The 26,539-nt window shown below is 50.3% G+C and overlaps 2 protein-coding genes across 2 annotated transcripts in view; one reads left to right on the forward strand and one right to left on the reverse strand.

The window, feature by feature from the left end:
• The first annotated feature begins 11,309 nt into the window (after nt 1-11,309).
• Nucleotides 11,310-13,876, forward strand: LOC133096701 (uncharacterized). The gene is made up of 6 exons (XM_061198297.1): nt 11,310-12,361; nt 12,453-13,040; nt 13,340-13,393; nt 13,514-13,612; nt 13,713-13,794; nt 13,862-13,876. The coding sequence occupies exons 1-6, from the start codon at nt 11,310-11,312 to the stop codon at nt 13,874-13,876; spliced, it is 1,890 nt and encodes a 629-aa protein (XP_061054280.1).
• A 3,733-nt stretch (nt 13,877-17,609) lies between these two features.
• Nucleotides 17,610-26,539, reverse strand: part of NCAPG2 (non-SMC condensin II complex subunit G2) — a 59,660-nt gene continuing 50,730 nt past the window's right edge. Inside the window, exons 27-28 of the mRNA XM_061199010.1 lie at nt 25,905-26,004; nt 17,610-17,949 (exon numbers count right to left, since the gene is read on the reverse strand). Coding sequence (XP_061054993.1) covers nt 17,898-17,949; nt 25,905-26,004 — 152 coding nt within the window. The 3' untranslated portion in view covers nt 17,610-17,897. The remainder of the gene's footprint in view (nt 17,950-25,904; nt 26,005-26,539) is intronic.

Genomic DNA, 26,539 nt, shown 5'->3' on the forward strand with positions numbered 1-26,539 from the left:
CAAATTGGAAAAAATTAAAGACAAAGAAAAATTATTGAAAGCAGCAAGGGAAAAATGACAAATAGCATACAAGGGAACTCCCATAAGGTTAACAGCTGATTTCTCAGCAGAAACTCTACAAGCCAGAAAGGAGCGGCATGATATACTTAAAGTGATGAAAGGGAAGAACCTACAACCAAGATTACTCTACCCAGCTAGGATCTCATTCAAATTCGATGGAGAAATCAAAAGTTCTACAGACAAGCAAAAGCTAAGAGACTTCAGCACCACCAAACCAGCTCTACAACAAATGCTAAAGGAACTTCTCTAAGTGGGAAACACAAGAGAAGAAAAGGACCTACAAAAACAAACCCGAAACAATTGAGAAAATGGTCATAGGAACATACATATCGATAATTACCTTAAACGTGAATGGATTAAATGCTCCAACCAAAAGACACAGACTGGCTGAATGGATACAAAAACAAGACCCATATATACGCTGTCTACAAGAGACCCACCTCAGACCTAGGGACACATACAGACTGAAAGTGAGGAGATGGAAAAAGATATTCCATGCAAATGGAAATCAAAAGAAAGCTGGAGTAGCAATTCTCATATCAGATAAAATAGACTTTAAAATAAAGAATGTTACAAGAGACAAGGAAGGACAGTACGTAATGCTCAAGGGATCAATCCAAGAAGAAGATATAACAATTATAAATATATATGCACCCAACATAAGAGAACCTCAATACATAAGGCAACTGCTAACAGCTCTAAAAGAGGAAATCGACAGTAACACAATAATAGTGGGGGACTTTAACACCTCACTTACACCAATGGACAGATCATCCAAACAGAAAATTAATAAGGAAACACAAGCTTTAAATGACACAATAGACCACATAGATTTAATTGACATTTACAGGATGTTACATCCAAAAACAGCAGATTACACTTTCTTCTCAAGTGCACACGGAACATTCTCCAGGATAGATCACATCTTGGGTCACAAATCAAGCCTCAGTAAATTTAAGAAAATTGAAATCATATCAAGCATCTTTTCTGACCCCAACGCTATGAGATTAGAAATCAATTACAGGGAAAAAAACGTAAAAAACAGACACATGGAGGCTAAACAATACGTTACTAAATAACCAAGAGATCACTGAAGAAATCAAAGAGGAAATCAAAAAATACCTAGACACAAATGACAATGAAAACACGATGATCCAAAACCTATGGGATGCGGCAAAAGCAGTTCTAAGAGGGAAGTTTATAGCTATACAAGCCTACCTCAAGAAACAAGAAAAATCTCAAATAAACAATCTAACCTTATACCTAAAGGAACTAGAGAAAGAAGAACAAACAAAACCCAAAGTTAGCAGAAGGACACTCTTTCACATAAATCACAGCAAGATATTCTTTGATCCACCTCCTACAGTAAAGGAAATAAAAACAAAAATAAACAAATGGGACCTAATGAAACTTAAAAGCTTTTGCACAGCAAAGGAAACTATAAACAAGACGAAAAGACAACCCTCAGAATGGGAGAAAATACTTGCAAACGAATCAATGGACAAAGGATTAATCTCCAAAATATATAAACAGCTCATGCAGCTCAATATTAAAAGAACAAACAACCCAATCCAAAAATGGGCAGAAGACCTAAATAGACATTTCTCCAAAGAAGACATACAGATGGCCAAGAAGCACATGAAAAGCTGCTCAGCATCACTAATTATTAGAGAAATGCAAATCAAAACTACAATGAGGTATCACCTCACACCAGTTAGAATGGGCATCATCAGAAAATCTACAAACAACAAATGCTGGAGAGGGTATAGAGAAAAGGGAACCCTCTTGCACTGTTGGTGGGAATGTAAATTGATACAGCCACTATGGAGAACAGTATGGAGGTTCCTTAAAAAACTAAAAATAGAATTACCATATGACCCAGCAATCCCACTACTGGGCATATACGCAGAGAAAACCATAATTCAGAAAGACACATGTACCCCAATGTTCACTGCAGCACTATTTACAATAGCCAGGTCATGGAAGCAACCTAAATGACCACAGACAGACGAATGGATAAAGAAGATGTGGTACATATATACAATGGAATATTACTCAGCCATAAAAAGGAATGAAATTGGGTCATTTGTAGAGATGTGGATGGATCTAGAGACTGTTATACAGAGTGAAGTAAGTCAGAAAGAGAAAAACAAATATCGTACATTAACGCGTACATGTGGAACCTAGAAAAATGGTACAGATGAACCGGTTTGCAGGGCAGAAATTGAGACACAGATGTAGAAGACAAACGTATGGACACCAAGGGGGGAAAGCGGCGGGGGGTGGTGGTGGTAGTGGGATGCATTGGGAGATTGGGATTGACATGTATGCACTGATGTGTATAAAATGGATGACTACTAAGAACCTGCTGTATAAAAAAATAAATAAAATGCAAAAATTTAAGAAAAAAATTATCACATTCAAAATAAGTGATTCGGCTTCCTAGTAGACTAAACTAAGAATCGAATCTTTATTCTGAAAAATAATGTTTCCATTTAAAAAAGGTTTCTTTACTCAAGTCATCAAAATGCTTCCTCCTGCTTAACTCCCGGTGATGAACAACTCATGTAAAAGAGCATTCTCTGGGCTTTCAGCATCCGCACTTGACGTGCCCTTTGAAGTGCTTGCCCCAAACAAACAAAAGCAAACAGGAGACCCAAGGCCTGGCATGGCCACTTCCACTTCCGGGGAAACAGACGCTGGCACAGCCGGGGGCTGGGCCACCCTGCCTGGCTCCTGTCAGAGAGAAATTCAGCCCACACCTGGTTCTGCAGGAGATGGAAGCCTTGGCTTCTGATACCACAGTTTCTCTATTCTACCTACACTCTGCCAAAAGCCTTTTTATAAAGCATATTCCAGGCCCTGGGTGTGACACGGAAGTTGGGCGAAGAACTTGGAATCCTTGCTGGGCAAGGCCCAGAGCGTGCCCCCCCCAGGAGGGCTCCACCAGGACCCCAGCCTCGCCGTCTGCTCCCCACGGGACATCCCGCTGGCGCCTCTGCCTCCCCTCCCCACAGGCATGCGCTGGGGTTTCCTCTGGGGAGGGCGGACCCCCGGCGAGGACAGGAGTGGGGTGCAGCCTGGAGAGGGCTGGGAGTGAGCTCCCGGAGTGGAGACCAGGGACCGCGGACGGAGGGAAAGTCGGACCTTCCTGGGGGGAGGTTTCTGGGCAGGGCGGCGGGGCGGCGAGCCGCAGGCCACACGAGCTCACCTGCACGGCACCAGGGCTTGTCCCTGGCAGAAACGGTCAGGCAAGGTGGAAGACAGCCAGCTCAGCTCCTAACCTCTCTCCGCCCCGCAGACGGGCCGGGTCCCCAGAACCTGAGAAGCCTGACGAAGACCAGGAGCAGAGCGAGGGGAGCGCCTGTCCCCGTCGTCCTTCGTCCGAGAGAAAGGCTGCGGGGAAGCAAGGGTGAACCTGGGGAGCAAACCACAGGAATGGGGCACTGACCAGCGCCCAGCAGATATCTCGCAGCAGGACTCCGACAGCCCACGCAGGTGGAAGACCCCGCCTTCCCACAGGCCTGCCAAGCACGGGGCGGCGAGACTCGCCCCTCAAACGGCAGTTCAGAGGGCAGGCAACCGGCCAGAGTCACCGGGCTCCCCTTGGGAGAGCGGGGATGGGGGCGGCCCGCAGAGCCACCCAGGCAAGCAGAGAGGGACAGCCTGCAGTGACCGCCGAGCACCAGAGGGGACTTGGTGGTGCGAGGCCCACGCACCCCGGGTCCCAAATCAGAAGGCCTGAGCCCAGGGCCCACCGTAGAGACACTGCGGAGTCGGACCCGGGGGCAGCGAGGCCCCCGCTCCGCGGCTGCCGTCCCCGCCGCGGCCATCTTCTCCGACAGACCGCGCAGCACAGAACGTCCCCAGGTGAGCGGCGCAGGCGGTGGTGGACTCGGGAGCCCTGCGCTGGGGGAGCCCTCTCTCCATGAGAACCGGGCACTGCGGGGCTGCCGTGGACGCTGCGTGCGGTGCCCTCGCAGGGCGGCCGCCGTATCCTGTGTCAGGCGCAGAAGGCAGACGTGCTCAGCAAGTTGGGTCCCGCGTGCTGCGTGTGACCCCCAACGCTTCCACAAGATACGTGAGGCCTTCAGTCTCTACCGTCAAATATGTTTATGCTTTGGTGACGAGACAAAAATCCAGACACTTAAAAACAGTGCTGGGCTTCCCTGGTGGCGCAGTGGTTGAGAGTCTGCCTGCTAATGCAGGGGACACGGGTTCGAGCCCTGGTCTGGGAAGATCCCACATGCCGCGGAGCGACTGGGCCCGTGAGCCACAATTACTGAGCCTGCGCGTCTGGAGCCTGTGCTCCGCAACAAGAGAGGCCGCGGTAGTGAGAGGCCCGCGCACCGCGATGAAGAGTGGCCCCCGCTTGCCGCAACTAGAGAAAGCCCTCGCACAGAAACGAAGACCCAACATAGCAATCAATCAATCAATAAATAAATCTAAAAAAATAATTTAAAAAAAAAAAAATTAAAAAAAAAAAAACAGTGCCAACTACGCACGTCAAATATACCCCCAAAAGTGCTCTGATTTCTGCATTTATCAAATATCAAATAGTTAAATATTATTTAAAAGAAAGTGTTTACTGTGTTTGAAAAAGAGTATGGACCATCCCTTTTTATTACACTCTCTACTCAAACGTGTAAGAATTCGTATGACTATTATTTAAGCCCTCTTTCCTTTATTCAAGGGCCTTAAGCTCTTTGAAGGGATGACATACCTGCAGACGTGTTATCACCATTATTTGTTCTCACTGTTACAACATAATGAGGACTGATTCTAGTTGGGCTGGTGACGTTTTTTAAATATGCTTATTAAAAACATAAATCATATGACTTTTGATTTTTTTTTTTGGTTTGCCCGCGCCACACGGCTTGTGGGATCTTAGTCCCCTGACCAAGGATCAAACCCGGGCCCTCTGCAGTGAAAGTACGGAATCCTAACCACTGGGCCGCTAGGGAATTCCCGATATTACTATTTTAAATTGTAATGTTTTTACAAAAACCTCAGTAGTCAGTTCAGCTGAGACTTGGACTCAGCAAAGTCACACTGTTTTCAATAATAACAATATTCCACCCTGTCTGGCCACCAAGCTGGAGAAACCTGGAGCTTCTAAAAACAAGTAGGGTTACAACTAGGACTGCCATTACCAAGGGCTCTCCCACCATCTCATAAAATCTTCTCAAAAACACAAAGAATTTGGTATTTTTCTCGTGGTATAAATTCAGAGTGGTTTAGGTGAAATACTTTCATTTCTCTTGACTCCAATTGTGCGTGCAAACTGTAAAGATTACCAGATGGAAAGATGAGGCAGCCTCTCAGTCAGTCACATGCCCCCCTGAAATGGTATCTTTTCTCATGTAATTTGTGTCCTGGACCCATATCCACTCAATCCCCACCACGTGTTTGGAAACTGCTAGAATCCTCTCTTGGTTCAACGTGAACCATGTCATGGAATCAGGGACCAGGACGCCCTGGGGAGACAGGTATGAGGCTGGGGAAGGCTCAGTCACAAGGCTGGGCCCCGGTCTCCCGGAACTGACCCTGGGACTTCCCTGTGTTTTGCTTAGGCAACACTTAACTCAGATGGAAGTCTGGTGATCTGAACCTCGGCCTATTTTCAGGCAAAAGCAGAAGAGGAGATTCAAGAAGACCCAAAGTATTTTTTGGTAAAAGCGACGTGCCTTTGCAGGACAGAAGACAGCTTGAGATGGGAAGGCTGGGGGACGGCAACTTGCACTGCTTCTTCCCCAGATTCCCATTCCCACCCACCATGGAGAAACTGTGCTTTCTTTCACTGGTCTGCCTCGTCTGGTGCCATTAAAATGCCAGCTATTTCAGAGAACATACATATCACTGAATTGGCTTCAAGCCGTACCTCAGGTTAATTACTGCTCTGAGCTGGATTAAAGCCACAGCCCCAGATGGAAAAAGCATCAGCCTCCCCGGGCCAACTTTAGTGGCTGCTCCGTCCATTTACAAGTTGACTATATTTCACTGCTAGAGTCAGAACTGACTTGCACCATTAATGTAAAGTCCTCTTCCCTTTGGCGGCCAGGTCAGCCTTTCTTCTGAAAATTCCTTCCACCAAACAAACTTCTAAACACACCCTTTGTACTGTACGTAGGACATTGCAAAATGGGCTTTTAGGACCACGCGGTGACACAGACTGCTCACGTCACATGAGGGAAGCTTCATTCTCTTACCTGCCAGCACACCTCAGGAAAGAATAATGAGTGACCAGAATGCCCCATCCCTTGCCTGTCTGCCACCCTAAATGTCAAGCTTAGACGGAACCTACTCTTAAGTTTTTCTTACGAAAGTAATCCCTCCTTCATGCCTTACTCCGAAGTACACTGTTTGGTGTAACAAGTCTCAAATGAGAGCTAGCTTCTTTGGTGTTTGTATTACTACATTTTAAAAATCTGATGGAAACCCAGAGGCATTCTGAGCAGAGTTTATGGACACATCAATATGTGAATGCTACGGTGGCACTTGCACTCCTGCCATCTTGGGAAGGCTAAAGGTGTCCAAAAACAAGTCATCCATTTCCAAGTCAAACATCAAAATTCCCCAGAACAGCTAACCAAATAATTGAATCTGACACTCAGAACAAATCCCAACTTGGAAAATCAATGTCCCCCGCCCCAGACGTCCTTGTTCTTGTGGAATTGGAGGGACAAGTTCTAACAGCACATAGAATCCTTCTGCTGGGACCTGCATCCTACAGAGGTGTCCCTGCCCCATCCTGGGGTCATCTGCTGGAAAAGGTCAGAGACCCAGGACCTAATCCCAGCACTGGGTGTCCTACAGCGTGCTTCTTAGCCACTCCAAGTCTCAGTGTTTCCATCTGTGAAATGGAGCTAGAAACGCTTACCTATCAAAGCTATTCGGGGGCGTACACGTAACCACATGTAGAGTGCTCCAGGGGTTGCCAGGGTTCAAGGGACAGACAGAGGGCATGGGGCAGTGTTGGGGTTATGGAACTGTGCTACCTCCTGTCACTGGAATCTATACGTAGAACCATATACCAAAAGGAAAACTCCATTTCACTGTGTGATCATTTTTAATTAAATTAAAAAGAGAAATCACCCCAATCTGTTTTATAACTATTAGCTCATCCCCTCCAGCCCATCATGCCCTCCAACTGCCCTCACAGAAACCATTACTAGTCACACAGGCTGAGAGGGCATGTGTTTGGGTTTTCTGAATCACAGTCAATACGATTGGAGGGAACAGATAAACACAAAACAAGTAAACCAAATGCCCTCTTACCCACCTCCACACAGGAGAGTTAACGCCAAGTGATCATCACAAAACCCTCAACAGCTTCCTTATTTCTGCACATCACACACGGAGGCCGTTTTATAGGCCCTGATGTTTCACACATCAGCACCTCTAGCCCAAAGTTCAGTTTCTCCGGCTAACATGGGAGTCACCCACTTACCACAACTAACAAAGGAAAATGTCACTTAACGTGTGACCATGAGTGTTTCCAGGAGAACCACACCTCTTTTCACTTCCTGTCCTAGATACTTACGTAGTGATCATGGCCAAGTTGTTAGAGAGAGCACGAGTTAAAGAAAAAATTTCCTTCTTCCTTCCACAAACTCTGTTTCCAGCCAGCAGAAAAGTGCACTGACTGTTTTCTGCTCCTCCAGTTCTCTGGCCTCCTATCAACCAAGATTTGAAAAATAAGTCCAGCTGGGTCTACATTTATGAAGGTCAATTTAGACTAATGTGAAAACAGCTGCCAGGTGCTTTTATGTGTCACAGAGAGTTATCTGCCATGAATTCAACTGTTTGCTTTCTCAGGAAACGGAACGTCTTGTCAGAAGAGATAAGATAAGTTATTAGTTAGCTGAGCCTCACCGGGCCTGCGTCTACTGGGATACATCTAGATGAAAACCCTTTTTGTCCACTTCTTAAGCTTTTTTTCACCTCTCCACACATAAAGAATCCTTAAACAAGCAATATTTGCACATAACCAGGCATATCTTAAATATCTACCACCCAAAGCCAGAGGGTTCTTTTTAGTTTGGATCACATTTAGTTACAAATATCCTTTCATAAAATATCTTGAAATTCTAAGGTAATGCTCCAAGAGGTCGTGGTGACGGAAACCCTTCTTAATAAGACCATGTGTAATGAAAGCTCAGCTGACCCCATCTCTCCATACGTCACTCCACTTCCTCACCCCATATTCCTAACTTTCAAAAATCCTAAGAAAAGTGGATGAATAACTGCATTTTCAAGTTAGGTAATACCGCATGTAAAACAGAACAAAATAAACTCAGAATGCATAAATTATTATCACATAAAAGAACCAACGACTGCCACAGAGTTCATCAAAACATGTGCCCCGGGGTGACGAGCCCTGGGTTCCATCCTGCCTGAGCTGCAGGTTCACTGTGCTGCTACTGCCCTTCTTCACGGGAAGCCAGGAATCCCACAAGTCTGCACATTTCATGGCGCATAGAAATTATCAGCGGAGACCAGCACCACCACCGAGAGGAAAGTAGAAAGCAGACTACTACGAATTTAGCACACCCCCTGCACTTCCTTGGTGGGTACCACTGATGGTGATCTTGGTAACCAGGTGCAAAAAGAGATGGGCTTTTAAAAGAAGAGATGCAAGATGCTGAGATGCACAGCTAAGCTCAGCACAGAGAGGAAGCCATCTAAAAACCTCTGTAACTCCCTACACGTTCCTCCTGAGTCTGACACATTTAACTGCCGTCTCTGGACACAGGAGACAGCCGCACCACAGTCCCACCCAACGCCTCTGCATCCGTGGGTGAGCCCACTGTCTGGTACCTCCCTTTCCCGGAAGCCTGGGCTTTTCCCTGTGCCCCAATCCTTCTGCATGGGGACATCAACCAGCACCTGAGGCTGTAGCAGCCAGAGCAGGAGGAGGAGGAAACAACAGGCAGAGAAAGGCTCACAGCCAGAGAGAAGGCAGCAGGGCTCTCTCGGGGGGAGGGGCAGGCTGCTCAACACCATCCAACCAACAAAATCAACAGCTCCGGACCCCAAGAAGCAAAGATGGATTTGTGCTTCTGTGGCAGGAAGGATGCTTTGATTTAAAAATAAACATCATGCCATCTAGGTGACAAAGCAAGCCGACTCCTGCTCCTGGCAGCTCTCTCCTCAGCTCCATGTGGGCTCACTAGTGAATGAAAAATATGTGTGGGCAAATCGAGAGGCAAAAACAAAGGAGAAAAAAGAAACAGGCGCCCATCTTCAAAGCCAGGTGCACTGGGTAGGTCTGACTTTGGATTCTCCAAGCAAAATTTGCAGGAAAGGTTGACTCTGTCTTTTGGCAAAGGAAATTCATTTTTCTTTAGCAAAAGAGGAGGATCTTTAACATGACTGCCCTTAAACGTGGAGCCTGCCTGAGCAGGTTCACAAACTGGCCTCCCTGTAACTGAAGAATGGCTGAAAGACAAAAGGCTCACGTTCGCATCAGCCTTATGGAAAAAGTACTGAGCACCTGAACAAAAGGACGTCGTAAAATCACAGGGAAAGGCAGAGGGAGGGAGAAGGAAAACCCAAAGATGGACTTATACGAAGAGAATCACGCAGCTGCCCGGGACAGCAATGCCCGGGACAGCAATGGTGTTCTAGCTACAAACAAAGTTGAGTCATAGCATTGAGAAGGGGTGCCTTATTCCTGCCCCATTCAGCTCTGATAATAGTGTCACAAATAATGGGACACCATGGGCCATAAGGGAGCCTTTTGCACCAGAAAGACATGGGCAGAATGGGTAGTGCAAGGTCAGGAAGCTAAAGTGATTAAGGTGGAAAGGGTGCACTTGAAGAGAAAGGGAGAGGTGCGACATCCACTGTGAGTGGGAAGCTGCCATCAGCTGCCGTGGAAATAAGGCCTCGCCGTGGCATGTGGCTCAGAGCAATGAAGTTAAACTCAGACATGGTAGTTTTGTCAACCCAGGGTTTCAACAAGAGCTCCTTCACTGTCTAAATGTGAAGAGGCCCCTCGCTCAAGGCAAGGCATCCGGTGCAAAAAGAACTGGTCTTAGGTCTTGGTGACATCTGACCCTTCATTCTAACCTACAACTTTATGGTGCAAGTGAGGAGCAAAAACGTGTTATCTCCTTGAACCATGTGTTGTATAGGCCTTAACATGAAGTTGAATGTGAAGAGCTAAATAAGAAAATAGGTACAAGTGACATGGTTGGGGCCAGATCTAAGGTCTCTGGGTGCATCTTTCCCTGTCCATCATTATTTGGAACACTGTAGTTGGTGTGACCACTAACAAACAAGATCCAGATGGCTGAGAAAGAGAAAATAGTAGCATATGCCTTTCATGGGTGACCACGGTTCCCCGTGCACTTTCTGGAGACTGTGTATGTGAATCCTGAGGATAAGGCAGCAGCCTCTGGATGAGGACGGCGCACGGACATAAGGCTGGGTGAACAGAACATTGGGAGCGTACGTAGGTAGACACGGCTACATGCAACCCCAGGTTGGGGCCCCAAATGGGAAGACCACACTTCCACCTCACTGCCTGTACACGCTGCCATGGCAGTGTCCAATCATCCCTGGATACAGCAGGTTAAACGGATCACCTGGAGTCCCTGAGACAGTTCCAACGATGTCTGGGCCCCTAATGTTGTCCCACATCAAGATTGCATCCAGGAGGCTCCCTTGGGCCACATCGTGAACAGAGGGGGAATAAGTCACCCCTTCTCAGTGATACGACTCGACTTTGCTTGTAGCCGCAACTCCACTGCTGTGTCGGGCAGTGCTGTCCTGGGCAGCTTAGAGATTCTCTTCTCTTCACGTGTGTCCGGCCTTGGGTTTTCCTTGCTCCCTCCCTGAGCCACCACCCCCCTCCCCACTTCCTCCTTTCTCTACGATTTCTGAAAAATGCTATGAACTGGCAAGTACAATGGAAAGAGAGTAGTCGAGGACCAGCCTCCCCCTCATCTCGTAGAAGCTGCCTTCCCTGCAACACTGAGTGGCCAGTGTCAGCTGACCCTGGCTCTCCCTGACCGTGTGTGTATGTGGAGGGTGGCGTCTGGCGAGCTGAGCAAACAGCTCTCACGGGAGGTGATATGCCAGTTCCGGCCCGACGAAGGAGGGAACACAGCCCAGCAAAAGCAGACCAGCGCGCAGCTCGGCCTTTGTTGCTGATCTGGGGAAAGGTCCTGGAGCTCAAGGCCGAGTGAGCCAGGCCCCGAAGCCTTCCCAAGCGGGGCTCACCTGGCAAGGCTCACCTGTGCATGGAGCGGCCCCCAGGGCCCGAGGTGACTCTGACAACAGGACCCCAGGATGTGGCCAACCAGACACACCCTTCCACCCCAGGACTCCACCCCAGCAGGCAAGGACCTCCTCCTGGATCCAGCTCTGCCTCCAACTGTGCCACGCTGCCCACCAGGCCAGGACGCTGCCCAGCAGGCCAGGGAGTGCGTGTGGAGACCCAGAAAGCAGGGAGGGACTCAGGGCGAGTGGCCGCATTAGCGAGGAGTCTGGGGAGACCGCCTGTCCACCGCTCGCTGCAGTTTCCCTTTTCTTGGGACAGCGAAGCCCAAGGAGACCAGAGGCCGGAGGAGGCGGCGGGCGGCGGAGCGAGGCCCCCTCCACCACCCTGGACCTGGATTTGCGCTCAGTCTTGTAGCACCGTTTATTCCGGCCTTGAAGCCGCGGGCACGCCGGCGGTGGGAAGGCCTCCTCCACACAAAGATGAGCGCGGCGGGAGGGAGGGGCCCGACTGCTCCCGGGGCGGAGTGTCAAAGGCCACGCCTGCAGGAAGGCGGCTCGGGGCGCTCCCCGTGGCGCTTCCCCACCCTCGCCCTCCCACTCCCGTCACGGGAGGAAAATGTCCGTGCGACTGCGAGCGCCGGCAGGGGGAGGAGGCCGCGCGCGGCGGGGAGGACCCCGCGGGGGACCGAGGCCGGGGGAGCGAAGGCCCCGCGCCTCCCCAGGCGCCCCGCCCGCCCCCCGGCGCGGCCCGCGGCGCGGCCCGCGGCGCACGCAGCACGACCACGCGGGGGTCGCCCACGCAGAGCGCGCTCCCACCGCCCCGCGCCCGCCGGGGGCCGCAAACCGAGGGGGAGCACGGGCGGACCCGCCATCCCCGCGCGGCCCTCACCTCCTCCCCCCCGCCCCTCATTTCCCAGGCGCCCCCCACACCGCCTTCTCGCACCGAGAACGCCCCGCCCCCACTCGGGCGCCCCTCCGCCGCTCCCCTCAGTCACACGGGAGCCCCTCCCCCACCTCGACCCAGACCCCGACCCCCACTCACCGAGCAGCCCCGGGAGCGGGCGGGCGCGGGGCGCGGGGGCGGCGGGCGGGGCGCGCGGCAGCAGCAGCAGCAACAGCAGCAGCAGGAGCGCGAGCGGCGGCCCCATGTCGTCGGCGCTCAGTCCATGGCGGCCTCCCCTCCCCGCGCTCCCGGCGCTGCCGCGGCTTCAGCACCGGACAGCGCCGCCGGCCCCGCCCCGACACGCCCGGCTCCGCCCCCGACACGCCGCGCGTCCGCCCGCCGGCCACGCCCACGCCCCGCCCCGCCTCGGGGAGCGGTCCGCGAAACGTGTTCCGGCCTTCCTGGCCCCCAAACCCGCCGCGTCTCTGCGGGCGCCCAGCCCCCCGTGCCCCGCCCCTGGCCTCCTGCTGCCCTGTGGCCGCCGAGCCTCCTCGGCCCGCCTGCGTCCCACGGCTTCCTCGACCCCTCCGCCCCTGCGGGCGCCCAGCCCCCGCCCACCCCCGTACCCCACGCCGGCCCCCGGCCTGAGTGGGAAGCGCACCTGCAGCGGGCAGTGCGGGCCTCCCCAGGAAGGGGCTGGAGCCATGAGGAGGGGGAGCCGCGCAGGGTCTGGCGGCTTCAGCACCTCCTTCAGTCTGGGAAGGAGGGGCTGGGGGAGCCTAGCCTGCGGGGTCAGCGGGGACGGGGGCTGCGGCCCTGAGCTCCAGCCAGCGGGGCCAGGATTCCACAGTGGGGACCCTGCCCCGAGGTGGAGCCAGCCGGGGGTCCTTCCCTGCTCCCTGTAGCCCGCCCTCCACGGGCCACCGTCCGAGGGTCCAGCAAGGGGCGCTGGGGCCCTTGCGTTCCTCCCCAGGAGACTTCCACTCCCTAAAGACCTGTGCACGGCGCGGGGTCCTTCAGCAGATGGGGGCTGTGTATGTGTGAGAGAGGAAGGGGGGTGTGCGTGTGCGTGGCTGAGCTGGGTGTCCCCTGCACCCTACCCCGGCTTATCCCCTCAGTCACCCTCTCTGCTGGCTGGTGTGGCTCCCCAGCCTCCTCTGACCCCAGGGTCAGCTGTGCCTACTCCAGCCCGTCCCTGGTCCCTGCCGGGCCCTCATCCAGGCAGGCTTCCTGCGGCCTCCCCACCCCAGACAAGGCTGGGCCGCCCAGACTCTGGGGTTGGGGGTGACAGCTCGGCCAGCCCACCTGCATGTGGAATTGAACACTGGGCCTGTCCCACAGACCCCCAGGCCCATCCGCCTCCCGACCCTGCTCGGCACCCTCCGTGCCGCAGCACCCAAGAGAGCACTTCCTCCTCCTGTCTCCTGGCCTAGCAGGCAGGTGGGTGGGGAGTTTTATCTTCTCTTTGGCCCAACGGCCCAGGGGACCGCCCCCCCAGAGAAAGCGCTGTCCACCCTGCGGGGACACCGTCCCTCCCCAGGATGCAGCAGCCGCCACCATCCATCGTGGTCCCACGGCGCCCTTTCCTCTTCCTGCTGCACTCCACAAAGGGTGGCCCACCGGTTGGGGAAAAGCACTGGCGAGTGGGCTTTTCAGGGCACGACTTGTTCATTGCGTTATTCTCCGCAGCCAGACCTGCGTTAGCACCATGCTGCTCTCCCCTCAAGGCATACGAGCCTCCTGGAGTGGACGCACTGCTGAGATGATTCATCCCCAGACTCGTCCGAGGAAGGCTCCAAGAGGCTCATTCCTCAGCCGCGCTGAGCACCCCGCCAGCCGCAATGGAAGCCGATGGGGCTGACCCCAAACGTGGGCTCTGGGCATGAGACCCACCCCGGTGAAGGCCTGAGGCTGCCAGGACGTCTGTCCTCTGATGTCCAGAGAGCTGACTGGTGATACATTTGCTGACGGAAACAACAGGAAAAGACAGAGAATAAAACCAGGGCGGGCTAGAAGGTAGAGTTCATTCGTGACAGGCTGTTAAGCGATGCAGAAGCACGAGGGCGGGGCGTGAAACCGCCCAGCAAGGTCCGTGCGATACCGAAGGGCCTAACTCCACCTCTTGTAGATCCAGGTCTCCATCGTCGTCAGGTTCCTGCCTGACAGGCAAATCCGAGGGCATTTACAGGTTGGCCTTGGTGAAGGACCCAGAGGAGCCAGGCCCCTCCTGAGCCCGCGCCCTGCAGGACTGTTGCCGCCTGGGGCTGTGGTGCTCCTTCCCGGGCGTGGGCGTCGTTACACGGGCTCCAGGAAGAGCCCGGGGGGGGGGGGGGGGGGGGGGTTCGTTCTTTCCTTGTTTGCCTGGCTGCTGCTGACGGTGGCTTCCGGAACCAGGTCCTGCGTCACCCCTGGGCCCCAGCTCCAGGACTCTGGCAGTCACAGCACAGTTAGAGGGAAACACCCCAGAAAGGGAAAGTGGGGAACCAGAGGCACAGGAGGGACCGCAAGGAAATCGCGGCAACAGGGCCTGGGGAGGAGCACACAACCCACGAGGAGGCGCAGGAGGCTGCCCTGCTCTGCTCAGAGCAGACAGTGCTGGCCTCTGCTTCGCCCGCCACGCGGCCGAGTTCTGTTGACGGGACAGAGGACGCTCACGGGGGGAGAAGTGGAGCGTGAGGCAGGGAGGAAAGGAAATCTCGCGTGGGACGAACAGGGCCGTTCCAGAGGCAGCCCAGATTTCTGATGGGTGGGAGGGCTGTGCATGGCCCTTTCTGGAGTGCCGGCCGGGTACGTGGGCACGGTACGAATCCCCAGTGCTGGGCCCCGACAAGCAGGTGTGCGTGTGTGCACACGGGAGCGTGTCCGTATGCGTGTGTGATTGCACGTGTGTGTGTGAGAACATGTCTGAATGCCGTCCAAGGCACGGAGACACATGGATCTGTCCACTGTGTGCACAGCATTCAAACCCAAACACATGCTTATTACTCCCTGAGCCCTTTGGGTGGGGGGGTGGGTGTCTCCTGCATGGATGGATGCTTTGTGCCTTTCTCCTTATGAGATCATTCAGTCCATTACTGTCACACTTGCTGATATTTACGACAGGCAGCCATAGTATGCCAGAGTCTGTATGTGATGCCATCCTGTGGTTCACAGTGAGAACATAGTTGCAGTCACAGGTCAAGGAATGACTCTTTCAAGGAGATTTTCAAGACCCTTGAGCCATGTGTCCCTTCAGGGGCCTCCTGTCCCCCTGAGGAGGGAGGAGGTGAAACTCCCAGCGAGGACACAGGTGGGGCTCCCATCCCAGCCCTGAGTGCACCAGCTCTGCGGCCTTCATGCTGCTGAGTGGTGACAGATCAAACCGCTGGCTAACCTGATGGTTTTGACTGTCAGTGCTCTGGATTACCTCGGAGCCGACCAGAATATCTGTGACATCTCATTAGGACCAGAAAGTATTCAAAATGGGGGAGCTGGGCTCCCACTCTCTGTGCTGAAAAAAATGGCCCAGCCGCAGGTGATTCACTGAGATGGTGGGCGTGGGAGCTGGCGGGAGATGGGCTCAGACACGGATCCCAAGGTTTTTACCGCGTCAGCAGCACCGACTGTGTCCTACCTCATGTCGGTGGACGCCCAGTGTGCTAGGCTGGAATGCCCATTGGATTTCCACTTGATCAGGACATCTGACGGTCCCAGTTCCACCCAGGAGGGGAAGTGGGCTGCCAGACCCCAAGGAAAGGGGCCTCTAATGGGCCCTCGGCTGCTAGCCTGTGACGTTCACGGAGCCCCTTCTAGAGGGCGGGGAGCAAACGATCCCCATGCCACTGCTGCAGAGGCCAGGACCCCACGTGGCTGCCCTCACTCAGCCCAGGGACGTTGCCCGCCACTCCCCACTCCCGAGTACACCGTGCCTCCCTTCCCCTCCCCGGGGTGGCAGCTCTGTCCCACACCGAGTGCCGCCTGACTCCAGGGCACAGCCCAGAGTGGGGAGGGAGGAGCTGCACCCCAAAGCTTGGAGGAATCAGGGTGAGCATGCGATCGCAGGACACTGAGAGGATTCTGGAGACCCGGAGGATGGAAATCTCAAGGAGGGCCTCCCCGCCCCATGAAGGGACCCTTGCCTGTGAGCCAGGAGACCCTGCTTTTATTCCGTGTGTGATGACAGAGAGGAGGGCTCCGTGAATGGGTGGGCAGGAAAGGGGTGGGGTGGATTAGACGGGAAGCGTGTCTTTATCCTTTCCTCGCTCATCCACACACTGTCGTCACATGCGCGCACAAGCGATACAGCGTTCAGCTTTGCGTGTTTTAAACCTGCTCCCCTAGTGAAGCCCCGGCGCCCCAACCCTCCGCATCTGAGCACCCCGCTCTGGCCCCCGTGCACACGTGTAGGGACTTCTCTAGGGTGTATGCCTACAGCAGGAGTGTCTGAACTATTCTGATCCAATAAAAATGGAATTATATCTTTTCACAAATTGGATTATTTCACCCATCAAGTTTGACACAAGATAAAAGAAAACCCGACTATCCTAAAAACGTACATGTAAATTAAAAAGCCAATTAACCTCTTCCCACAAAGGAAACAAACACCAAGCTCCATTTTACAGTGCTACAACAAATCCAAGGAACCACTTCTCATCTTGCACAAACTCTTCCAGGAACACCAAAAGACAGAACACTCCTCAGTTCATTTTATGAGGCTTGCCTATTCTTGAAACTAAATCAAACAAGGAAAGGGTAAAAAAGAAAAAAAAAAAAAAATTCACCAATACAAAGTACGGCTTAGTTAATTAGCAAAGATGTTCATATAGTCTTATGTTCAAAACCAGCTAAAGTAATCAACCCCCCACCTCCCAGTCCTCAGATATCCCTCGGCAACACCTTGCCCTAAATGCTCACGACCTCGGTGCACAGCCCATTTAGGTACCTTCTTCGAGAAACAGAGGCATTGAGACATTGGCACTTCTTTCCTTCCTGCTGGGGGGCTGAGACAGAACACGCGTGCGTTTGAAGCAGCACCCCAGGCGGCAGGATGCTGACGGCCTTGACCTGGGCCGTGGCTATCGGGATCTGAACGTGGAGACTCTGGCAACGGGGGTGGTGACGCAGGACGATGCAGCCAGGGAGCCGGGGGCCAGTCCTCCGTCAGCCGGGACAGCTCTCGGAAAGAAAAGGTGGTTCAGCTTCAGGCTGCATGACCGGATCTGTGTCCTGGCACTCGCAGCCACAGGCCCCCGCGTGTGGCCCCTCTCCCCGCGCCCACCCAGCTGCTCCCTGTGCTTTACACCTCTGCCCCTGGTAGAAAGGCAGGCCCGCCCAGAACTCAGCCCTCGTTCCTGCAGGGGAAAACTTGTACTAATATTTTTAAATCAAGTAGACAAACAGGTGTTGTCATTGCTTTATTACTCATAGTTTGCAAGCAATATTATATATAAAAGTCACTTTTAAAACAACCGGGTTTGCTAGAAAGGTGTCTTTTTTTTTTCTTTGCACTGTGGGTTTCTGCACCATTCATACCTGGAGCCTGTTACATTAAATGTATCATTTATGCAGGCGCTGGGCAAAAATGTAAGAACCTTTGAGTTTTCTACTCATACCCACCCCAAAATAAATCCTACCCCTTCTCTACTATATGGGTTATTAACATTAAAAACACTAGGAAAATACACATTCATCTCGCTTTCTGTAAGTCCTTTTTCTCTATTTTTACATGATCAAGATGTTGGCTTCGTTATGAATTCAAAAGTGCTCCCAAAGTTCTTGATGATGATTCATAGAGAAACCTGAAACACAGAGAAGGAATTAGCTACAGAAAAATGTGACTGAATTATGCAAATTTACATTTTCACAGAATAAATCTAAAAATGGTTTGCAACAGAATACACTTAAAGAGAAAACCAAAGTAATCGCTGTTTCTCAAAGGTAAATGGAGTAATAGGAATCGCCATCAGCAGAAACCTTAGCGCGACACACGGCACACAGAGCCATCCGTGACCGGAGGCGTCCTCTGTCCCCAAGGAACACGAACAGAAGACCCTCTCAGTGAAAGGTGCTCACCTGGCCGTGCTTCCTCTTTCACGCACAAGGACTCGCGTCTAGGAGGATCTAGACCGCTGCGCAGACACACGGCAGGCTCACGGGTACGGCCGGGCGCCCCCTTTTCCCACGCCCACAATCGCTAGCTCGTCTCCCTCCTTCGCGAGAGCACAAGGTAAACGACAACTATTAACCCCCATGACGCACTGTTGCGACCATGCTCGCTCACTTCCTGCACACACACACCTCACTTTCTCGTCCCTACCCCTGCACACCTGTCCCCAGGCGAGACTGGCTGGGCAGCCCGTCACCCACTCCCCTTCCTTCTCCATCCCCCGAGCTCCCCTCAGAGGGCGTGCGGGCCAGCCAACTTTGAATTCCTGCCGAGACAAACCTCAATCTTTATCCCAAACGGCCTCTCAGCTTGATTCACTCTTCAGCCTGGAGCTGTTATGGGCACTCGGGTCTGCCCGTGTCCTGCCCAGTCCAGTATCAACGCAAGCATGGGGTAACTTTACATTTTCTAGTAGCCACGTTCAGAGATGAAAAGAATGGGTGAAATTCGTCTCAAGACGGTTGGCCCTTGAACGACGCAGGGGTTTGGGGCGACGCGACCCTCCGCAAAGTTGAAAATCTGCGGATAACTTAGTCGGCCCTCTGAGAACGCAGCTCCTCCATATCTGCGGTTCCGCATCCACAGATTCACCCAACTACGACTGTGCAGTCCTGGGCTGTTTACTATGGAAAATGTCTGCACTTAAGTGGACCCACACAGTTCAGACCTGTGCTGTCCAAGAGTCAACAGTGTATTTTATTTAACCCCACACACCGAAATAAGTCAACCTGTAACCAACACAGAAACATCACTGACGTATCTCACAGCCCTTCTGCACACCAGCCGCAGAGCCTGTGGGTCCTCACACCCGGGCCACATCTCGAGTCACACTCACTTGTTCCACTCGTCACGAGGGGCCCCGTAGGGGCCAACACAGATCTAGAAAAGCTTTCATATTTTTCTCTTTGTCTCAAAATTCAGGAATTTTATTCAGACTTATGGTGATTTTTTTCATCAGTCCCATCTAAACTTTAGTTAAAGAAACAACAACAACAAAAAATGAATCTTTAAAATTGCGTATCTCTTTGGCCCCAGGAAATCCTCTCCCGTCGGCGGTTGGATCGCTGCTTCCCTGGGTCTCTCCCTGGTCTGCTTCCCCCAGGACCCTCCTCATCGGTGTCTGTCCTGCTCGGGGGCACCCTCCACGGCGACCTTCTGGACCACCTGGGAGCTGAGGCTCCAGTGCCTCAGCAACATTTCCAACTCAAGGGTTTTTAGTTCCAGATCATTCTTTTGGGCTACGATTGATTTTTTCTTTGAAGACTCTCGTCATTAACTGTCTGGCTGGCCCAGCACTGCTGCTTTACTAACGGTTGTCCTGTTTCTCTCTCACCGCTCCACTGCTGCACGTGTGCAGTCATTTTTGTCTGCGCCCCACGGACGCCTCAGGCTGAGCAGAGACGGCAGATGGTGGGAAGCACGAAGCCTACGGAAGCCGCCCCATCACAGCAGCGAGCAGGTGTCTGCATCCGGAGAAACACCAGGACACTCGGATGCTCCCCATCCCTTCCGGTCTCCTGGCATCAGTGCCCGACGGCGCCACCCTCCTGCGTCAGCTCTTCGAGAGCCATAGGCTAGGACGCTTGCAAGGGCCGACATGCCAGCCAGGCCCCAGCTCTCTGGTGGCCAGAGGGAGGGAGCACTGTCCCACCCAGGAGACAAGACAGAGGGACACAGGACACGGTAAGTCACCAATGCCCCAGAATCTAAGACTTATTTTTAATCACTCAAAAATATTGTCTCCTTATGTAAGAATTTTAAAACCCTTAAAGAAAAATGTTAGGTTACCTTGGCAAAAGGACTTATTAAATAACTATAGGGTAATCAGCCTCTCATGCTGGCCTAAGTCCAGTCTGAGACTCTGGTCACCTCTGAACCAAGCACCAGGCCAGTCCCGGGCTGCCGGGCATCCTGACTTCTCCTTCCAAGGCCAGAAACCGAGGCTGAGAGGCAAAGCAACCTGCCTGGGAGCCCAGCATCAGCAAAGGCACAGCGGGTGCAAACCAGGCCTCTGACTACCCACGGGGCTCGGGTACCAACAAGCTCCTCTGCTCTCCTGTGAATCAGTCGTGCTCCTGTTACCTGGGGAGAGGGCTGGGTACCCTGTACAGACCAGAGGAATCAGAATTATTAAGGGGCAAAATAAATGAGCATACAAGTTCAGAGCTGGAAGGGACAGTGGCAGCCCTGGTCCAGGGTCCCCCATGTCGCCCACTGAGCTCTGATTCCCCACGGCCCGCCCACCTCCAGCTCCTACGGCCCAAGGCCGGCCGTGCTCACAGCTGGAGACGCCAACACAGGAGAGGCAAAAAATCAGCCTTCGGAGAAAAACAATCGGTAAGATAAGCAATGTATGTTTTCTAATTAAAGAAGGGTTTTATTTACACGTAGTCCACACCAAGGTCCCTAGGTTTTGATGCATGCTTCTAAATGAGCTACAAAAAGCATCCAGCCTCGAATTCAATTTTTAAAAAAGACTATGAAAATTACATACAGTGGAATAAGGTGATATTACGTATCAATACTTGATAATAAAAAAGAGGCCACTGTTTCAGGGAATACTCCTTTGCTTCAAGTCTAATCACAAGGTTTAACGCTGGGGACGCACACACACCACCAAAGCTGCCAAAACACAGTTAATGCTGGTCATTAACTTGCTTATAATATGATTCCAGCTCACTTAGTGGGAAAAATTCATGATATAACACAAGCCTTAAGAAATAATCTCTAATTATAGTGCTACTCGTATACTATGTATGAAAGTAGTAAAGGTGACACCCTTTGACACTTAAATGCATGAGTGCATTGGTGAATGCATGCTGTTGCTCCTGAGAAAACAGTCCGGCTTACACAATTTACAGAATTTACAGAGCACTATGCCAGGTGAGGCACTGAAAGTGCAATGAGACAGCACCCAACAGACCAGTCAACAAAATACTAACCCTGCTGCAGAGAAAGCTAGTGTATTTGTTAAGAAAACATTCACTTCTAAATTAATGCCCCGTTTCCTAAAATATTCATTGGACCAAAGTGTCCCAAGAGTCTTAAAGATGCAGACTTGCCTTAACGTCTCTATGCCAACAAAAATAAATAATATTCTAAAATAGAGTCCTAAATCTTAACTGCTTATCTTCCATTAGATTGATTTCTTTGTTTCATCAATTTTTTTTTAGGTTCTTCTTTTTTTTTATTTTCCAGACACTGGTTTTTGTACAGAGTGCTTCTTGCATATTTAAGTAAGAAGCCAATATTTCAGTCTCTACCTATTTACTTTTTTAGGATGTTTCCTCCTTAAAGGCAAGAACTCTTTCTTGCCATCTGTGTATCAGCTTAGCACAGAAAACTGCATAGTTGTAGAAACAATGAAGAAACAAAATATTACATGCCCTGCATTTAATTTCTATGAATATCCTTTTCCATGGAGTAAGTTCTGAACTTCTGAGGTCTTTTTTTCTGTCAACATAACTAACACAATTCAAGTACTCGCCTTGAACCTCTGTACAAGTGCAAACGTCCCTCTTTCCTTACACCCTCAGAGCAGTTCATACCATTCTTTTCCAAAAAACTGTCCTTACAGATGGTATTTCTAACAGAGAAATCTTGTAAAATGCTTGCATTTCCGAGGTTATGACCATGTCCCATGACAATAACCTATCATTTACCTAGTTTGTAATTCTGACGGCCTTATTTAGTATTTGCACTGCGCTGTGTTTTCAGAAACATACAAACACTCCTCAGTTTCCTCCAAATCAGAAGCTCACTTCCCTCTTCCTCACATACCTAGAAATTAAACAAGTTCATAACCCTAGAGTCTGTTGGGTTTCTCCCTCAAAGACCCTTCCTAAACTGCACAGGAAATAGTCAGCAGTCTCTGCAGTAAAGCCTGTAATTGAACACACGTCCTTGGCTCGCGGACGAGCAAGCCCCCGCTCCAGGGCCCCGCTGGGGCTCACGAGGCACGGCACCAGCCCTGGCAGCAGGGGCGCCGGAGGGCTTCCCACAAGGTCCAGCCTTCTCCGGGGGGCGCGGGCAGCAGAGGCAGCACCCAGGCCCCACAGGGCGGCTGCCTGACCCGCGGCGGGGCTCATGGGCTCAGCAGCTCCCCCAGCACCTCCCTATGGACGGGCCCCGCCCCCCGGAGACTAGATGGCCAGCGGTTCCCCCAGAAGGCCTCAGGACTTCTCCATCCTGGGAGAGGCTCAGCCTGGGGGGGGTGTCCTCCCTAGGGGTAGTGCTGCTCCTCACCTCTGCCACCCCCCCCACCCTTTACAGTTCGCTGTGACCCTCACGAGCCCCCAGTCCGCTGCACCAGCACCCTGATGGGAGCTCCTGACTTGGAGCTTACACTGTCCCGTAACTGTGGGGTTTCCGCCTCCTGACTAAAACACCACGAACGCTCCAGAAATGCTCACTGAAGGAGGCTGGAGAGCCATCTTCACACCTGACAAAATGGCTTTTATGGAGCAAAGCGTTACTGGAGAAGAAGCGGGACCCCTCATAAAAATAAAAGGGTCAATCCATCAAGAAGATATAATAGTTCTAAAATCATATGCTCCTAATATCAGGATTACAAAATATATAAAGGAAAACCCCTCTGTCAAAAATGGACAGATCCAGCAGGCAGAAAATTAGTAAGGACAAGCTGAACTCAACACCATCAACCAACAGGACACAACTGACATTTACAGATTCCTTCACCCTACAACAGCACAACGCACATTCTTCTCTCAAGCTCCCATGGAACATTCACCAAGATAGATCACATATTAGGCCATAAAACACACCTTAATAAATTTAAAAGAATAGAAACCCATACAATGTCTTCTCTCAGACATTAAACTAGAGATCAATAGCAGAAAAATAACTGGAAAATTGAGAGATTAAATAACACACTTCTAAAGAACACATGCGGCAAAGAAGAAATCTCAAGAGAAATTTTAAAATATTTTTAACTAAATGAAAATGAAAACATAACATCAAAATTTGTGCCATGCAGCAAAAGCAGTGCTTAGAGGGTAATTTATAGCACTGACTATTAGAAAAGAAGAAACATCTAAAATCAGTAATCTAGGCTTCCGGAAACCAGGAAAAAAAAAAAAAAAAGAGCACATTAAATCCGAAGCATGCAAAAGAAAAGAAATAATAAAAATTAGAGCAGAAAGCAAAAAAAAAAAAAAAAAAAAGAAAAACAGAAATCAATAGAGAAAATCAATGAAACCAAAAGCTGGTTCTTTTAAAAGATCAATAAAACCAATAAGCCTCTAGCCAGGCTGGAAAAAAAAAAAAAAGAGGACACAAATTACTAATATCAGAAATGAAAGAGAGAACATCACTACAGATCCCATGGACATTAAAAAAAAGACAATTAAGGAATACTATACCCACAAAGTTGACAACCTAGATGAAATGGACCAAATCCTTGAAAGGCACAATCTGCCAAAACTAACTCAAGAAGAAATAGACAATCTGAATAGGCATCTATTAAAAAAAATTGAGTCAATAATTAATAACCTTCCAAAGTAGAAAGCACCAGACCCAGATGGATTCACTGGTGAATTCTAACCAAATATTTGAGAAAGAAGCTATACCAATTCTTTACAGTCTCTTTCAGAAGACAGAAGAAGGGAAGGAATACTTCCTAAGTCATTCTATGAGGCCAGAAATTCCCTAGTAGCAAAGCCAGACAAAGACATTACAAGAAAAGATAACTACAGAACAATCTCACTCATGAGCATAGATGCAAAAAATACTTAATAAAATATTAGCAAATTAAACCCAACAGTGTATTAAAAAATTATACACCATGACCGAGTGGGATTTATCCCAGGTATGCAAGGCTGGTTCAACATCTGAAAATCAACTAATGTAACCTACCACACATCAACAGGCTAAAGAAGAAAAATCCTATGACCCTGTCAGTAGATGCAGAAAAAGCATTTGACAAGATCCAACACCCACTATGATAAGAACTATCTGTAAATTAGGAACAGAGGGGAACTTCCTCAACTTGATAAAGAACATCTACAGCTAACATTGTGCTTAATGGTGAGAAATGGGAAGCTTTCCCACTAAGATCATGTACAAGACAAGTATGTCCTTTCACCACTCCTTTTCAATATTGTACCAGAAGCCCTAGCTAATGCAATAAGGAGGGCTTCCCTGGTGGCGCAGTGGTTGGGAATCTGCCTGCCAATGCAGGGGACACGGGTTCGAGCCCTGGTCTGGGAGGATCCCACATGCCGCGGAGCAACTAAGCCCGTGAGCCACAACTACTGAGCCTGCGCGTCTGGAGCCTGTGCTCCGTAATGGGAGAGGCCGCGACAGTGAGAGGCCCGCGCACCGCGATGAGGGGTGGCCCCCACTCGCCACAACTGGAGAAAGCCCTCGCACAGAAACTAAGACCCAACACAGCCAAAAATAAATATAAATAAATAAATAAAATTTAAAAAAAAAGACAAGGAAAGAAAGGTATACAGATTGGTAAGGAAGAGATAAAACTGTCTTTGTTCATAAGTTAGCAATTTAGGATTTTGAAAGCCTTTCTCCAAAGGAGAAAGTAGCTATGGAAAGTGGCTTATTTCCCAGGCATATATAAAACTAATTACCTGGTTCAAAGCTCTGTAACACTTAACTGTATGGTGTTCAGAAAACAGCAGGAAAAACACTGTTTCTGTGGCTGGTCTGAGAGTCAAACATAATTCAGAAAAGAGTCTACAGGAAATTGAACAGCATGTCAAAAACATTATACAGCAGCAAAAGCACCTGGCTGGAAAAATAGCCCAATGAACACATTCTTAGACAGCAGTCCCTGCAGCAGCAACAGGCTACCTGGAAAGTAGAAAACAATGCACATTTCTTCAGTCTCTGGAGGGACCCTTCCCATTCCCAACATGGATACTTGTAAACTGGTAATTATAACCCAGGAATGAACATTGATGGTTTCAAAAATACAGCAAACCACCAAATATAATCTGTCTAGGTTTAAAACCATATAGAATGACGGGACTTCCCTGGTGGTCCAGTGGGTAAGAATCCACCTTCCAATGCAGAGGCCGCGGGTTCGATCCCTGGTCGGGGAACTAAGACCCCACATGCCACGGGGCAACTAAGCCCACGCACCACAACTACTGAGCCCACGCGCTCTGGAGCCCACGCACCAGAACTAGAGAGAAGCCCGCGAGGAAAGGTCCCACGTGCCGCAACTAAGATCCGACACAGCCAAAAATAAATAAATAAAAAACAAAAAATAAAATAAAATAAAACCATATAGAATGAGTTTGTATGCCCTTCCTTTTCTAGGGCAGAATCTTGCAAGTGACAGTTTTGTTTTTGTTTTTAAAGACAGAATGAGGAAGTAATTAAAACATATGCTCAAGGGGTCTTGCCAACAGAAACACTTCTATCCCTTCAATCCCCAGTTTTCTACCTGGCTGTAACTAGCAGCAGTGAAAACGTGATCTAAAATATACCTAAGATACTCTGGTTTCTCTTCAAAATGCATAAATTTTTCGCTTTTTATTAAAATATACCTAAGGAATAACTAGCAGTGTTCAGATAATCACACCTGGTGGGTATCTAGTGCTTTACCTTTCCAAGCTATCCTCTTCCAAAGTAATTTCCATGAATGTCTTTAGTTTTCTGTGAACAGTAGCTGCAACACCCTTCACTTTTGAACTCTTATGTTTACCTGTTAAAGACAGAAAAATATTGAACACAACCACACAAAAACCACACACACTCTATCAATGCAGGTACAATTTCAGTAAGACAGAGCCTCCTACCCTCCCCTCTGAGTCAGTGCATATATTGACCTGCGGAACAGTAATGATCCCTTTAAAGGGATGTTAGAAGATCCAATGAGTGATCACAAAGCACCTCATTGGCTCTGAGGTAGTTCCCAAGGCCGTGATCCCGTGAGTTCTGTCCATGCCATCAGATTTGATGATCACCAACACCTTCAACAGTAATGGAACTAACACATTTCAGAGTCATCATCTGTTTGGCAAATATTTAAGTACCTATTAAGTACAAGGTGGTCGTCTGCACCCCAACCTCTATCCTCACACCCTCCACATGGAGAACGTCCCTCTTCCTGCAGATGTCTCCCCAGGAGACACTGCCTCAGGCAAGACCTTCCTGATGCTTGGCCTGGGTCAAACTAGTTACAAATTCCTGTCGTGAATCTACAGCCATACTATGCATTCATGTTTACGGGGAGAGCT

This window comes from Eubalaena glacialis, chromosome 8, assembly GCF_028564815.1.
Source record: "Eubalaena glacialis isolate mEubGla1 chromosome 8, mEubGla1.1.hap2.+ XY, whole genome shotgun sequence".
In the NCBI taxonomy this organism is placed as follows: domain Eukaryota; kingdom Metazoa; phylum Chordata; class Mammalia; order Artiodactyla; family Balaenidae; genus Eubalaena; species Eubalaena glacialis.

Bases quoted from the DNA above. Each gene is read 5' to 3' on its own strand.
- LOC133096701 (XM_061198297.1), top strand. From the start codon at position 11,310: ATGGAGCGGCCCCCAGGGCCCGAGGTGACTCTGACAACAGGACCCCAG. The intron at 13,041-13,339 runs GTGGAGCCAGCC...CTCTGACCCCAG, and splicing joins AGTGGGGACCCTGCCCCGAG to GGTCAGCTGTGCCTACTCCA. The intron at 13,613-13,712 runs GTGGGTGGGGAG...GTCCCTCCCCAG, and splicing joins TCTCCTGGCCTAGCAGGCAG to GATGCAGCAGCCGCCACCAT.